The sequence below is a fragment of the Pinus tabuliformis genome, chromosome 7, assembly GCF_031772625.1.
Source record: "Pinus tabuliformis cultivar Carrire ecotype Pingquan chromosome 7, CPIR1, whole genome shotgun sequence".
In the NCBI taxonomy this organism is placed as follows: Eukaryota; Viridiplantae; Streptophyta; class Pinopsida; order Pinales; family Pinaceae; genus Pinus; species Pinus tabuliformis.
In genome coordinates, this window is record NC_142293.1 from 1868213496 (window position 1) to 1868230780 (window position 17285).

The 17285-nt window shown below is 39.4% G+C and overlaps 1 protein-coding gene across 1 annotated transcript in view; it reads right to left on the reverse strand.

Annotated features, from left to right (window-relative positions):
* Positions 1 to 9756, reverse strand: part of LOC149255925 (uncharacterized) — a 111367-nt gene extending 101611 nt beyond the window's left edge. The window contains exons 1-2 of the mRNA XM_089460600.1: positions 9541 to 9756; positions 9294 to 9442 (exon numbers count right to left, since the gene is read on the reverse strand). Coding sequence (XP_089316726.1) covers positions 9294 to 9442; positions 9541 to 9661 — 270 coding nt within the window. The 5' untranslated portion in view covers positions 9662 to 9756. The remainder of the gene's footprint in view (positions 1 to 9293; positions 9443 to 9540) is intronic.
* Positions 9757 to 17285: the final 7529 nt, after the last annotated feature.

A 17285-nucleotide genomic window follows, 5' to 3' on the forward strand; every position in this document is an offset into this window, starting at 1 on the left:
GCATGTTTCGGAGATGGTTTTCTTAGGATACTACGTTATCACCATAATGAACAAAATCTTGGCCGCTAGTCTTATCTGTTATTCCCCTGCCCCTTTCCCTCCAATTCAAGCTACAAGCAACAAGAAATGCTTCTTTAGAAATTGTTTAGGGCAAGCAAGGTAGGTAGAGATAAGATGAGGTAATTTTATGAGTGTCCAACAAATGACAACAAAGTTGGTCAATGGGGCAAAAATAGTACATCTAGAGGGTTTTCAGTACTTTCATAGGACATGTGTAATCTCCAAATTAATCTGATAGCGTCTTCCCTCACTCCTTTACTCACATATCTTTGAAGTGCCAATGTGGTTTGTGGGTCCCCTTGCTTGTGATTGTTGTTTTTGTAATGCCTTTTTAAATGCAAATCCTATTCAATTCACAGTTAAATATCCCTTGTTGGAGATTTCATTCCACGTTAATATGTTAAATTATGGTATGTTCTATGCTTAAAGCAATTTACTTCAATTCTTCTTATTAGCCCAATGTCAATTCTCAGTATAGCAATCACATTAACATATAAGTAAAATGCTGATAGAACATAAATAAAATCGACAAAAGACAAGCCAAGACAAGAGACACAAGATGTGGCAGCTAGCCAGGGACAAACCCCAATGTGGGGAAACCCTTTGATCAATTCTTCTATATTCTTCAATAATTCAGCAGAGAGAGAGAGATAGTACAATATCACAAATCTGTGATTTATAATAGCAGCAGCATAAATCAAATCAGTGAGGTCAAAGCTAGTCAAACAGCTCATCAATGACCTTAAGACATCCTAGGAGAACTCGACCTCCAACAGCAAGTATATGCAGCCCAAATAGCCCTTGGTCAATAGTCAAACAGTAGTTAACAAAAGTCACAGCCTGTGGTCAGCCCTAACTAGTCAACGTTTGGTCAACGTATCACCCAAAACAGAAATCCGCAATCAATATATAGTCAACGCAAAGTCAACGCATTACCCAACAGCTCTGTCAACGGTCAACAGTCCTGCAGCTCAGTCAACGGTCAGTCAACACAGCCCTAAAACAGAAATCCGTCCTCTTCTTTGCACATGTGAGAGATCAGCTGCTCCTACGCTTGCCCAATCAAATTAGGAGAGAGAAGATGATGAGATGAGTGATGGTGAAATGAGACACAATGTCTCCTTTTATATGCAACATTGAGGTTTAGCTGGGGGTGTGCAACACAATTTAACTTGCTGGCCGACCTTGACAAATTGTCAAGAAATACAAATAAATTCATATCTCCATGAATACATGTCGGAATCAAATGATCGTTAAATCAATCCTACACCTCTCGACGAGAGGAATCCAAGAAAAATATCAGTTGTCATAAATAAGATGACCCACATGGAGTTTGGCCCTAGTTGCCAATTTTAACACTCCCTCTCAACTAGGGAGAACTCCATCAGCTAATCCATCTGTCTGTCGGTACTATCTCTGCCATCAAATGCACTGCCCTGCACTACTCGGCTCTACTCTGCATTACTGAACCATGAAGAAGAAGAAATGATCGAGAATGTATCATACCATCCTCTACTAACCCGAAGTCAGTCCCAGATAAAAGAGAGTGCCCAATAGCGCTCTTACTGACCCGAAGTCAGTCCCAATGAAGAGAGTGTGTCATACCACTCTTACTGATCCCAGATTAGTTCCAAAAGAGAGTGAGTTATATCACTCTTACTGACTTGAAGTCAATTCCAATTGATCCCAGATCAATGTCATCCTAGCATAGATAGTACGGAAGATACACGATGCATCCATCAGTACTACTATGGACCCTATCCTCATTTCCCTACTCATTGGCCAGATGAGAGGCACTTCCCATGAGTCCCAGACTACATGGGTAGGATGTCTCAGCAGGAGAAGGATGAACCACTCATCTTGCCTACATGTCGCCACGAGGTATCACAAGGGAAGGTTGAATCATTCACCTTGTACATAGCGCAACACTAGGTGAAGGTGAGTCACCCTATGGTCACTCGTCGCTCCAAGAAGTACCCCAAGCCCCCCGAAGCTCCCAGAACTCAATGTATGAATCATACAAGACCCTCATAAGAGGGTTTCTCAACGACTCCTAGCTGTTCTCGGAAAGTCAAGATTTTGACCTTTCCCAGGGGCTTCGTCAATATGTCGACGACCTGCTCATCCGTCCCAATATGATGGAGCCTTATTGCTCCTCGTTGTACCATATCCCGGATAAAGTGGTACCTGATATCGATATGCTTGGAGCAATCATGAAATACAGGATTCTTTGTAAACAAATCCCACTCTGGTTGTCGCATACAATCATGGTAGTATCCAGCGTATGTCCAAACAGCTCACTGAAGAGCTTCCTCAACCAGACAACCTCACAAGAGGCCATCAATGTACTTTGCCTTAGCGGTGCTCAAAGCCATCGACTTTTGCTTCCTGCTCATCCAAGGTATCGAGGCAGAACCCAAAGAAAAACAACAACCAAAAGTGCTCTTTCGGTCCACCACACTACCTGCCCAATTAGTATCGGAATATCCATGTAGCCTCACATCTCCAGCAATGTATCTCAACCCATGAGTGATTTTGCCCCAAAGATATCTCAGAAGATTCTTGGCACCAATCCAATGTGAGTGATGAGGCTCAACCATATATTGGCTCAACGTGTTGACTGCAAAACATATATCTGGACGAGAGTTCACCAAGAACATCAATGTTCCTATGAGTTGACGAAACTCAAAAGCATTTCCCAAAGGAGGTCCGGTAGCCCTACCACATAACTTCTTGAAGTTAAGCTCCATCGGGGTAGTCACGGACTTGCAATCCACCATACCAAATCTCTCCAAAATCTTCACCACGTATTTTCCTTGAGATAGGAAAATCTCTCCTGGCTTCTGCCAGACCTCCAGCCCTAGGAAATAGTGCATTAGTCCTAGGTCCTTCATCTCTGATTCGGAAGCCAACTCCCTCTTACATTTGTGAATGAGAGGGTCTGCACCTGTCAGAAAGAGGTCATCAACATACAGCACTAGTATAAGAGGCTTATCATCCTCAACCTTAAAGTAAAGGTTTAGATCGGCTTCACTCCTAGTGAATCCCAGCTTCATCAAGTAGCTATAAATCCTCTCATACCAAGCTCGGGGTGCTTGCTTCAACCCATAAAGAGCTTTCTTCAACCTGCATACGTGAGATTCCTAATTATGAATCTCAAACCCCTCGGGTTGTTCCACATAGACTTCCTCTTTAATCGAACCATGCAAAAACGCAATCTTGACATCCATCTGATGTAGGTTCCATCCTTGTGAAGCAGCAAGGGCTGTGATCGAGCGAATGGTGGTGTATCGGGCAACAAGTGCAAATATCTCATCATAACCTACACCTTCCTTTTGAGAGAAGCCTCGAGCAACAAAGCGAGCCTTATACTTTTCAGCACTCCCATCAGCTCCATGCTTTATCTTGTAAAGCCACTTCGATGTGACAACAGTTTTGTCATGGGGACCACATCCCAGACATCATTCTTCATGATGGACTCGTATTCCTCATTCATAGCATCCTTCCATACTTGATGCTTCACGGCTTCTTCGAACAATGAAGGCTCATTTTGAATGATGGTGCTCATAATGGTCAAGTATCCATGATACTTGGTCGGCTTCTTACTTTCACGGAAAATCCCTTTGGGTGCAATATGTCCTTCGGCATCATCAAGTGTCCCCCTAAGCCATGAGGGCCTCTTCCTAGAAGAGGAACGCTCTTGCGGAGGAGGATCAATGGGATCCATAAGTTCTTCCACATCGGGCATCGTCTCATCTTCCTTCTCATCCGGCTTCCTGGTGTCAGCTTCTTTAGTTTTCCTTAGAATAGGAAGATTCTCAAACTTGCTAAGAACCATATCTTCATCAAAGGTGACATCATGACTAATCTCAACTTCCCTCTGAGTAGCCACATAGATTCTATAGCCCTTAGAATTTTTGCTATAGCCCACGAAGATTCCCTTCCTTCCAGATGCACCCAATTTGCTCCTTTTCTCTTTCAGAACATGAAAATATACATGACTTCCAAATATTCTAATATTGTTGGAATTTCTAAGTTTAACCCATTAGAAATTCTTCCTGTACTATCTGGTTTATTTCTTCCTACTTGTTTAATTACTTAACAAGTTATTTACCATGTAAATACTGAAAATAAACACAAGTACAGTATCAACATCTACAGATCATCAACTAAAAGAAAACAAGCACACAAGTGACACCGTTATTTTTGGACCAATGTCCCCGGAAAAAACCCAATGCGGGAAAACTGGTGCAACTATTCAGAGGGTTTTATTATTATGTAGTTTTCAGAATACAACCAGGGTGCCAGAAATGGCTCACCCAACAGAGAATGCCCTCGGCAGTAGTACCTCTCCTCGGAGACAGATATTTCGACTGATCAATCACCGGATGAACGATCCCACAGCGACAATTGCAGCTTCCACTGCTCTGTGTCACCCTTCCCGACTCACCAGCACCCAATCTGCCCCACGAAAATCTTCCCAGCACTGTCTCTTGGCCCTGCGTCAGCTCTGCTAGCCTCTACGCATCTACTGAATCCTTTGCGTCAGCCCTTAGACCCAGAAATGGCTCACCCAACAGAGAATGCCCTCGGCAGTAGTACCTCTCCTCGGAGACAGATATTTTGGTTGATCAATCACCGGATGAATGATCCCACAGCAACAATTGCAGCTTCCACTGCTTTGCGTCACTCTGATAGGGACTGCATCACCCTTCCCGACTCACCAGCACCCAGTCTGCGCCACGAAAATCTTCCCAGCATTGCCTCTTGGCCCTGCGTCAGCTCTGCTAGCCTCTGCGCAACTACTGAAGCCTCTGCGTCAGCCCTTAGACCCTCTGCATCACCCACGCTGGCCTCTCCTGGCTCTGCGCAGCTCCCAGCTGCCTCTGCGTAGCACCCAGCTGCCTCTGTGTCAACCTCTCCAGGCTCTGCGCTGTCTTTCTGGTACTAACTCTGCCTCTCTACTATGTATTCACTGCTCCTCACTACTGATCACTGATTCAATTTCTCTTAGCAAACCCCGCTCTAAAAAATCGAATGAGTGATCACTTTGGTGTGTTCTCCAACTGACCCTCAAGCCTTCTCTTATACTTTTCTCGTTGGTCCATCAACGACCGAGATTAAATCTCTAATCAACAGCTAAGATTAGATTTGGCTTGATCCATGACTTTTGGAACATTCTAACCCAGTTTTATATTAATCCCCATTAATATTTTATTTTTCTTAAGTTTAGACTTAGGAACTCCATTAAAATATTGATTATTTTAATATCTTCCAAACTAGTCTGAATCTGCCCAAACCATTTCTGGGTCTTAGAGATCTCATGTGCTTTAGCCTCTCCACCAATTTTCATGGCTAGAGCACATTTGATGCTACCCCAAATCAACTAAAATGAGAGACATCAGGTTTCTTACCAATGAACATCTCTTCGGGTGTCTTGGAATCCAATGCTTGATGAGGACATCGATTTTGAACATATACGGCGGTATTCGCAGCTTCGGCCCATAGAAACTTCGGAAGCCTTTGATCATGGAACATGGCACGAATAGCTTCCACAATCGTACAATTCTTCCTTTCCGCCACACCATTCTGCTTAGGAATGTATGGTGTTGTGGTCTCCCTCTTAATGCCAGCCTCTTTGCAAAAGTCATGGAACTCATTAGATTCATACAAGGTCCCATTATCAGTCCTTAGGATCTTGATCCTCTTCTCGGTTTGATTCTCGATCAAGGCTTTGAAGTGACGAAACTAAGAGAACAATTCATCCTTCTTTTTCAAGAAGTATATCCAAGTCTTGCAAGAATAGTCATCTGTAAAAGTGAGATAATATAAATATCCTCCCAAAGAGTTCACAGGCATCATACCAGATGTGTCGGAGTGAACCAATTACAAAATATCAGAGGTCTTGCTATGGCTTGAGGCGAATGGTCCCCTTTTGAGCTTTCCTTCGGCACATCCCGGACATACACCTTCATGCTCTATTTTGAATTCAAGCATAGTTCAGACTGAAGAGATGTGTCGCAAGACATGACTCCCAACGGACTTCCTCCAACTTGATATAAAGAGTCAACTTGAAACCCAAGAATAAAAGCATCTTTAAAATTCTTTTTCCACACACGTACCTTGCCATCGATGAAGGCCACCTTGTAGCCTTTGTCTTCCGTTGCCGAAATGGACATCGGGTTCTTCTTGAGATCATTTACATATAGGATTTCTTGCAAATGAATTGTGTTACCCTGATTTAATTGAAGAGTAACATTCCCTACACCCTTTACGAAATAGGTGGAATTGTCTCCAAGAATAATCTCAAGTTTGTCTCCTTCTCTATCAGATTAGAGAGAGCTTCCTTGTAACCAGTGAAATGCCGTCAGGCACCACTATCAATAAGCCAATTGCCCAATGAGTCCGGAGGAGAGGTAGTGGAGAGGGTCGATATCAGATAATATTCATCTTGCTTATTGTTAACAACATTTGATTTATGCCTAAAGTTCCTTGCTTTCTTGGAGGGTTGACCACTTCCTTGATTTCTGGCATTCCTCTTTCCTTTGCCATTGAACCTGCCATTCCTTTGATTGTGGTTGGAGTTGCCCCAAGAGTGATTTTGATCATCGTCATGAGATGTGTCCTTCCTATTTGGACACTCCCTTGCATAGTGGCCAAATTTATTGCAAGCGAAGCATCTTCCCTTTCTTCCACCCTTCAATCTGGCCTTTCCTTTGAATTTAGACCCAGAATTATTTCTCCTTTTAGCTTGAGAGGAGAAAGCAGTAGGGTTGCCTTTGCTTGAAGGCATTTCTTGCTCCACCATCCTTGTCTCTTCTTGAATGCATCTTGCCATCAATTCCTCAAATCCCGGAATTCGATCGTTGTTGAGAAGAGTGGTTCGAATGGGAGTCCTCTAAGAGTAGTGATAGTCAGTTCCCTGTCAGCAATGACTTTTCCAATCAATAGGAGATCATTCTTGATCTCAGTGATCCTTAAGAAGTAGGATTGAATATACTCATCTTTGCCCTTCTTAATATCTTTCAGCTTATTTTTGAGGAACAAAACTTGATTTGCATCACTAACTTTAAACAAGCTAACCAATCTATCGTAGATTTCCTTGGAGGTGTTCAACTCGGAAACGTAGACCACCAGATGCTTGTCAATACAGTCCTGGATGATCTTCTTTGCTTTGACTTCACCCCTAGTGTACTTGTTCTTTGTAGCAACCGGTGCATTTGATAGAGGCTCCATAATTTTGTCTCTCACATAGTCCAACACTTCTTGCTCTTCCAATATCAGATCAAGGGACATCTTCCATCCGTGATAGTCAGAGTTCTCACGGAGCTTGTCTTCGACGGGGAAGTGCGATGAGAAACCCATGAAGCCTTTTGACTTTTTCCAACTGTGTTCGGTGATTGCTCTTGTTGTTGCTTGGGCTTTGTCTTCACCTCAGCTCCGATACCATGTTACATTATGGTATGTTCTATGCTTAGAGAAATTTACTTCAATTCTTCTTATTAGCCCGATGTCAATTCTCAATATAGCAATCACATTAACATATAAGTAAAATGTTGATAGGACATAAATAAAATCGACAGAAAACAAGCCAAGACAAGAAACACAAGATGTGGCAGCTAGCCAGGGACAAACCCCAATGCGGGGTAACCCTTTGATCAATTCTATGATTTATAACAGCAGCAGCATAAATCAAATCAGCAAGGTCAAAGCTAGTCAAACAACTCATCAATGACCTTAAGACATCCTAGGAGAACTCGGCCTCCAACAGCAAGTATATGCAGCCCAAAACAACCCTCAGTCAACAGTCAAACAGCAATCAACAAAAGTCACAGCCTCCCTAAGCAGTCAACGTTGGTCAACATATCATCCAAAACAGAAAGTCAAGATATAGTCAACGCAAGGTCAATGCATTACCCAGCAGCTCAGTCAACTGTCTGTCAACGCAGCCCTAAAACAGAAATCCATCCTCTTCTTTGCACGTGTGAGAGATTAGTTGCTCCTACGCTTGCCCAATCAGATTAGGAGAGAAAAGATGATGAGATGAGTGATGGTGAAATGAGACACAATGGCTCCTTTTTTTATATGCAACGTTGAGGTTTAGCTGGGGGTGTGCAACACAATTTAACTCGCTGGCCGACCTTGACAAATTGTCAAGAAATACAAATAAATTCATATCTCCATGAATACATGTCGGAATCGGATGATCGTTAGATCAATCCTACACCTCTCGACGAAAGGAAACCAAGAAAAATATCAATTGCCATAAATAAGATGACTCACATGGAGTTTGGCCCTAGGTGCCAATTTTAACATAATATGATGACTACTTGCTGCTAAACGGTTTACATAGTCAACATGCTATTTTGTCTTGCAATTAGTTTTAATTTATATTCGTATCTGATTTGGCAATGAACAAACAAAATTCCAACACAAAAAGGCAGCTGAGTAAAAACAACAATAGTTGATGAGAAATGGGTGTTCATGAGATTACTATGATAGTCCGAGAAAAGAAAAAAGAGCATCAAAACTGTGGAGAACAAAAGCGGAGCACATGATGCAGATGAAAAATAGGAGGAAAATCCGGGAATACACATTCAGGCAAACCCTAAGTAAAACCTCAAACGGTGCCAATACAATTGTGGTTCAGCAGCAAAAACCGTGGTGCGACAGGGCACCCACCAAGGTTCAAATCCCCGGGGTGCAGAATAAAAAGGGTTGAGACCAAGTCCAAGTCCCAGGTGATTTAGGTGATTTTGATGGAAGAGTACCCAGTTATCGCAGAAGCTTTGTTAAAGGAAATTCAAGACTAACTACTTGTGGATTTGGGTCTGTAACCAAAATCCCAGGCCAGGGCATTAAGCAAGGTACCCAAGTCAATGGTGGAAATTAAGTTCATGGAACTGTGTGGAGGTGTAGCAATGCACAGGCACGGCGGGGATCAAAGTTTGCCCTTCAAGAGTTGTGTCATTTGTGGTGCTTGTTTTATTGGGTTCAATTGTAGTGTTTATGGAGTCTAGAGGAAGCATTTGCTTATCTAGGGAAAAAAGGTAATTGGTTCCCTAGATATAAAAAGCATTGTCGATAACTTTACATCTGCTACAATGATTCATTGTGCAGAGATTGCAGATTTAACTTATATTAATAGCAATACAGCCTTCAAACCAATTGATCTCTAATTTCAAAAGACAACAATGCCATCATTCCATGGACTTAAAGTTGGGATAGCATACATGTTTGCAAGGGATTCCTAACTTCTTGAGCGTCATGGTCCTGGTCTCCAGGAGCTTTTGCAGGTCTCCCACCTCATTTGCTAGCTTTTCACCATGGGCCTCCACTCCATTGCCGACAGCCTTTAAAAAATCCGGTAAACCCACTTCCTCTGTTTCCACATTGAACTATCAGAATGGTAAAACAAATTTAAAGAAAACCAAGTGCAATGTCAATATTTGTTCGAAGAAGTTAGAACGACTGCTTTACTTAGGTATCGAGGCTGCTTCGAGATGCTCCGAGATATGATGTTGCGGAGGGGAGAATAAGGGTTCAGAGAATATGAAGAGATATCTGTACAAATTCTTTTGGAGAGTGAGGCCAACGCCATTGTTGAGACCGAACGCCTTCTTTCAGTAGTAAAGAAAAACAAACCGAAACATACCTTTCGAATGGTATTATTTTCAAGTAGTAAAGAAAAACAAACCAAAACATACCTTGTGAATGGTACTACTTTTAAATATGCAGTGTGTAAGCTCTCTCAGCAGATTGTAATGTAATGTTTAATATCTTAACTAACTTAATTTACATAACATTAAATTAAATTAAAATATTAAAATAAAATTAATTATATAAAATTAAAATATAAGAAAAAATAAAATTAATTATATAAAAATAGATATTTAAATTGGGTTAAAATAAAATAATGAAAATAAAAATAGTTCATGATATTGAGAACATATGGTATTGACATAGGAAATTAAATTATTCTAGATCTTCGTTCAAACTTCTTAGAGCCATTTCTCTTGGCACAGTTAAAGACTTTTTAGACCCAAAGGACGTGAAAGGTGTTTACTTGGTACCATGTTCTTAGGGTATTTCATATATTGGAGAAATGGGTGGTTCAATTAACCAAAGGATCCATGAGCATGTTGCAGACATAAGGCACAATCGTTTCCGCTTATTGGCCTTAGCTGAGCATGTGGTGAAATCCAAGCACCATGTCTGTATTGAGGATTCCAAAGTCATTGCTAGAGTTGATCATTTCCACCATAGGAAACTTAGGGAGGCCATCGAAATTGAGAGGCATGCCAGAAATCTCAACAGAGATGATGGTTGGAAGCTTAGCAGGAGCTGGATTTCGGCCCTCTCCTTATGATTCTCTTGTCTCCTCCCCCTTCTTCCTTTTTTACTATTCCTTCCTCTCCCCTCTTTTCATCTCTCGATTGGTTATCTTTATTAATTCTCTTGCTTCTTAATTCTTTATATTTATCTTACTTATATTGTGCTCCTTTTGTTTTCCTTAACTAAATATTTTTTATTTTTTTTTATATTCTTTCCTCTCCCTTTATAATTTTTATTAGTATTCAATATTATTCTAAACCCTCTTATTATTTTTTTGAATATTATTAACCTCCTCATACCCTTTTCAGTTTAGTTATATAACTATGTCTCTTATAATTTATTATATTATATCCTAACAACTATTTTATGAATATTGGTAAACCACTTTTATAACTATATTTTATTTTTTCCTCCCTTTATAATTTGTATTAGTCTTGAATATCATTCTAAACCCTCTTATTATTTTTATGAGTATTCTTAACCTCATTATACCTTTTTAAGATTAGTTATATAACTGTCTCTTATAATTTATTATGATTTAATATTATATCCTAACAACTATTTTATAAATATTGGTAAACCAATTTTATAACTATATTTATTATATTTTATTAAATAAAAATTAAATAGAATTTACAACTAATAAATATTAAATATTCCCTTTTTTAGGATCTCTAGCTACCTAATCTCCCTCTGCTAGTTCTCAACGGCTAGTCCCCAACGGCTAGTTTTAACCGTGGACAATGATGCATCCCTACTATTTATTCATGAAGATTGTATGATTTTTTCCACCTTGTCTTGAGGATGAACCACATTAGTTGGTTTGAAACGTCGACCCAATCCTGAAAATGTGATTAATCCGAAAGACATTTATCTACATTATGGATCACAAAAGTCTCAAACCTAACATTCTAGATCTATTTTAACTTTCTACCTTAGATTTGTTTTAACTAGATCTACAAAATTTCAAGAGCGATCAAATCTCTTGATACACAAACATTGTATAGTAAAAAGAGATTTAATCCCTCTGAAATTAAAATGGATCTAAGTCGGTATGATACTTGCATTTACTTTAAGATTTATGCCCTTTTAAAGTGGGTTTTATATGTACTTCCTTCCTATTTCGTAATTGGGTATTGTTAGGAATTAGACATTACTAGTTATAAAGGTAAATAATTTATTTATTTTATGAGACTTATTATTATATTGTGTTATTTTATTGATAAGTATTATTTGGATGTTAATCTAATTTTGGTTTTAGCTTTTTAGGATGGAATTTTTTTTTTAAATGTGGTTTATTTTAACCCTTTGTTCACATTTGTATCAATGTTGAGAAGAGGTAATCTGTGGGAATTGAATAATATCGCTTTTTTTTGTGTAAATTGGTGCAAATAGATTTTCATCATAAAAAAGAGTGTACATTGTGATCACATATCCAATGTTTGCAAAAGATAAAGACTTGGGAGTGGAGGTCTGTAACAGCCCTAGTGAAAATTCCATGTAATAAATGTTAAAAACAATAACCACGGATGACTATTGCAAATATTGTAATGAGTTGGATTATAAAGCCCCACTATGTGGTATGTTGTCATGTAGTCATGATGTTTTATTTTAGCAGCTGGTCATTGTAAATGTTGCAACGAGCTGTATTATAAATCTCCATGGGAACTATGTTATGCTTTTAGCATACATGTTGGTTATAGGTGTCATTGAACCCCGAGGACGGTGTTTCCCCAAGGGGGAGGGTTCTGTAACAACTCTAGTGAAAATGCCATGTAACAAATGTTAAAAACAATAACCACGGATAACTGTGACACGTATTCCAATCTGAATGTTGGGCAAGACATCCTAGGGGGTATTCATCTAATTGTTTATGGCTAAGGAAATTGGCAAAGGAAATGGCTAAGGCATTAAAAGGCATTTGGCACATTTATTTATTAAAATCATGTAAATTAGGAGAAAAAGAAGGTGAAAGGTCACAAGTTGCATGTGAAGAGGAAAATGAAGGAAAATAATAGAATATGAAGAAAATAGAGGCCTCATTCATAAAAAGGCTTATGAGGATGAGTTGGAAAGCTTTTTTCAGTTCAATTTTGGAGCTCTGTCATTATTCTCTCTCTCTCTCATGCTCTTGGCTACTTAGAGTTTTCTTGGAGCACTCTTGGAGGGTGTGGCATACTTGGATTCTTGGAGCAAGAAGGCAATGGAAGAGCAGGAAAGTGCAAGAGGGCATCGGCATCAGCAGCTACATCAGATTTTCTTGCAGGTATCGAGTTGCATGTATGGTTTCTTACCTAGTTTTGGCATGCACGACACATTCATGTGGTTTCTTAGTTGTGATCTATCATTGGCATGGAAGATTGCCTGGATTGACAGTGCATTGCCTAGCCTTGCCATTTCCTAGATAGCCATGGTGATTGTGGGTTTACGTTCATTGCTTTGTTTTGGTTGGTTCTCATGTTTCCTTAGTTTGGGTTGAGTTATTAGTCCTAGAAGCCCTGGTTGAACAAACGCTCTGGAAGCCCAGTAACGTCTTGGGTTGAGTTACTAGTCCTGGAAGCCCTGTAACAGCTTGGGTTGAGTTACTAGTCCTGGAATCCCTGGTTGGACAAACGCTCTAGAAGCCCTTGGTGGGTTGAGTTACTTGTCTTGGAAGCTTTGGTTGGGTAAACACTCTAGAAGCCCTATATAAGTTGTGGGTTGAGTTACTAGTTCTAGAAGCCTTGGTTGGACAAACGCTCTGGAAGACCTGCATAAGTTGTGGGTTGAGTTACTAGTTCTGGAAGCCTTGGTTGGACAAACGCTCTGGAAGCCCTGCATAAGTTGTGGGTTGAGTTACTAGTTCTGGAAGCCTTGGTTGGACAAACGCTCTAGAAGCCCTGGAAGGCTTGGATGAAGACCAATCTGATGATGGTTTTTCATGATGTCTGACCGTGAGGTGGAATCATTGTTTGATGGGTTGAGGTGGATGGCCTCTAGAGGCCCTAGATGAGTTTTGAATGATGTGTTCTATGAGATCCCACATTCATGCTTGGAATATGGCATGGGGGTGAATCGCTGAAGAGACATTTGGCTTAGCCATTCTACGGTCGGGTGGAACGTGGTAGTCCTATCTTCGGTTGGTTCATTTTATTCATTAATGAGAAACCCATTCCCTTGTTTTTCATGTGTAAAGGTATTGATGTATTTATGGATTTGATGGCTAATATTTTTATTGTATTTCTGTTCCTATTATGCTGGTTATATGCACATTTCATGACAGCAGCTTTGTATGGCTCTCAGCATGTTTTTACTTGTATATGAATGGATAATGTGTTTATCAGTTAATGGAGGACAATGCAACAAATGGCATGAGGGAACAATGGTTCATAGCGATTCTCAGATAAGTATGAGATCCCTACACTTAATTCTGTTATTTACACATGTAGGTTACATGTTGATGATATGTTTGACGAAATGTCTGTCATGGTTAGTAGGGGTCTCGTGATGATCTTGTTCATATTATTTCTTTTGCATCATTGTTTCCTTGCATCCTTACTAATTCTAAGTGATCATTCCATTTTGGGCAGTGTCCCGAGCTCTGGGCCGAAAAAGGTGGCTCAAATCCCGGAATGCTAGTAGTACTGCTGAGACTAACTCGCCTAGGCAGTGTCTGGGAAGCGTTATAAAGCACCTGGGCAGTGTCTGAGGAGCATTAGTCCTGAAACTAACTCACCTAGGCAGTGTCTAGGGAGAGTTACCATGCCCTTAATTTTCTCAAATAGTAGTGGGACCAAGGGATAGGAAGTCTAAGTGGCTGATTTTTCTCCTGAAGGTTATTTGGATGATGTTGGATGACTGTGTGTGATGTTCCGTCGATTCCATTTCCTTAAACTCACCAAGGAGGTTGAATCTTATCATAGTGGCCTCTCGTCGCATGTGTTGGCCCGGCTAGACGGTTGCTTGGGTAGATGTGGGAAGAGGGTGTTACGGAGTGGTATCAGAGCATGGTTCAACTCTCGGACTCGATGGGTTGAATGTGTTAGTCATGCATGCATGTCAGTTGCATGTGTGTCTTTTATACTTGCATTTCATGTGCTTGTTTCATTTTCTTGATGATTGATTATGGTTGTAGTATGGTTATCATGGAGAATTTGATATTGATTTTGTGGAATGCATCTCTCATGAGTATGTGACTAGTTGTATATGGTTAGACATTGCTTACATGTTGATTTCATGATACCTACTTACATCCTTGTATGTTAGGTTACATTTTTTTTTAAATATTTTGGATTACATATATAAGTCTTGTAGGTTGATTACAAGAATTGATCGCTTATGTTCGAATACATGCGTTTATGCGTAGGTGTAGTTGATTTCGCATTGCTTATGTATACTATTGGTTGCATATGGCAATGTGTACAATGGAGTAATGGTTGTTGTCATGCATGAGGTCATGGTTTGTGTAGTTGATATGGTCATGCATTGATCAATGGACTCTAGCCAGAAGGGGGTATACATGGTTTTGTGCTCATGTGTTATATGTATATATGTAGTTTCTATGCAGGTATGGTCTCAATTATGATTATGCGTGTATAGTAGGTCAAACATGAATTGTGAAGTCATTGTATGCAATTTAGGTCATCATGATGCTATTGGTTGTTATGATGCTAATGTGTTGGTTGAGATAAAGCAAAAGATGCAGATCATCAAAGTGAAGTTGCAGCATTGGACCTTGAGGCAAGGGCAGATCATGATATAGGTATTGCATGTGAGCATGCAGGTATGTAAGTTAAGCATTTTTATATGCATTAGGTTTATATACATTAGGTTTATGTACATGTCTTTTGATGTTATGGTTACATTCATGATATATGTTAGATGGTTAGTGTAGTTATATGCACACATGTCAAATAGTCATGAATGATAGTAACATATGGTTGTATGCATTTCTTTTGTTCTTCATGTTAAATAACTTGATGATTATGTTATATATTATTGATGAGTATGATATATAGATTTTTGTTGTTATATGACGATTAGGGTCATTTCATTGAGATATTGATGTTATAATTTGGATTGATCATATGCGTGATGGTTACGTTCATTGCCTTGAAGGTCTTGATGTTATATGTATTGTGTTAACCTAGTTTGACCTATGTAGATGGTTATGGCTGCGATATTCGGGTATGAACCAAAATATTTGTGAGATGGTCTCATACTAATCTAGATTGACTTTGCATATGTGAGTGTTATGCATGAATGACAAATGCTTATGAGAATATGACGTGAACATGTTAGTTAGTTACTGTTAGGGATATCATGATTTATGTTTGAGTTGATATGTTATGAAGTTGTATCGTGCTAACTTGGATTGATTGTGCAGATGAGATTGCCTCCCTTGAGATGCATTAAGGTATGAGCCTGCTTATTGTCGTCTACTTGGTGCTTGACTTTTTGACTATGACATCTATTTGGTGTTTGAATGTTTGGTGTCTAGTTGATTTATTTAACATGGTATGTTTGCAATTTGGTTGAATGTTTGATGAATTTCATAATATGAGTATGTGTTCAAATGATATTGTTTTAAGATGAGTGTACTAATATATATGTGTTGAGACAGTTGATATGTACTTGAGTATAGTAGGTGATAGTTGTAGTATTATGACTAATGACTATGAGTTGACTATGGATTATGACATGATTGTTAGTCTTGGTAATGGTTGATTTCAAATTGATAGATATGATTTTCTTGGTATTTGGAACATGTGGTTTACATGTGGGGGCAGTTGTAGGGAACATGCTTGGTATCAACATGACAATGTAATAATTGATGTATTTATATAACTAACAATTGTGTGATGTGACAGTACATCGTAAGACTCGCTTGCAGCAAGGTAAAAGAAAAGAATTGGGCAAGAATTCATTTGGATATGTTTGGAAACCCTAATTCCAAATGAATGAATGATTTGCATCCAGGAAGTCTTATTAACCTTGATTTTGTTTGACATTATGTGGACATGTGTTATATTCATGGACACATACTTGACAGGTAAATTAGCTAGTCTCTAGCTACAAGTGGATCTGTTAAAGGATTGGAGTCCCTTGAGAGATGGCGTGGATGTGATCATTTGCAAGCAATGTGCTTGGCACAATAAGATAAGGTAACTTGTGTATTGTTATGTTATATATGCACTTACAAATATGTGTTTATGGAAATATAATGCAGGGAGTTGCATGGCAAGAGAGATTGCCATGAAATCTTGAAGAAGGCTCGAGTTGAGCTTTCCCTGGGAATTATGGGGATTGAGTCATGGTGTTTGTTGTTAGTCTTGTGCTTTTGGTATTTTGAGATTGTTGTGCTTGATTTGCAATTTTGATTGTGTCTAATGCATAGATATGCCACTTTGTTTTCATAGTCATGTTGTTATTGGTTTTTATGGTCTTCTTCTTGTTTGTTTCTTGTCTTGCCTTTTGTGTTTTGATTCTTGGGAATTGGTTGGGAAAGAGGAAAGTTGATGGAGCTCGGGGAGACATGTGTGGTACCCGAAAGGTAATGTAAAATTCAGATGAAGCTTGGTGCATGAGTAAGCGCAGCAGAAGGTAAGGCTATGACAGTCGGTTGGACTGGTTGGGTTCATTGTGGTAAATGGACAGTGGTAGTATAGTCATAAGAAAGGTAATAGGAAAAGGTAAGTAAATGGATTTGAGGTGTCATATATCTTGGCTACGTTGGGAACTCTTAATGATGTGTATGAATAAAGAAAGTTCTCTTAACCTTGACCTTGGTATTTAGTAATTATGCTATGATCATGATTATGTTGATGTTTATACATGTAAGTATGTCGTTGTCTGACAAGGTAATGATTGTTTTATGTTAACGATTATACATGTGTGTATGTATGTATCTA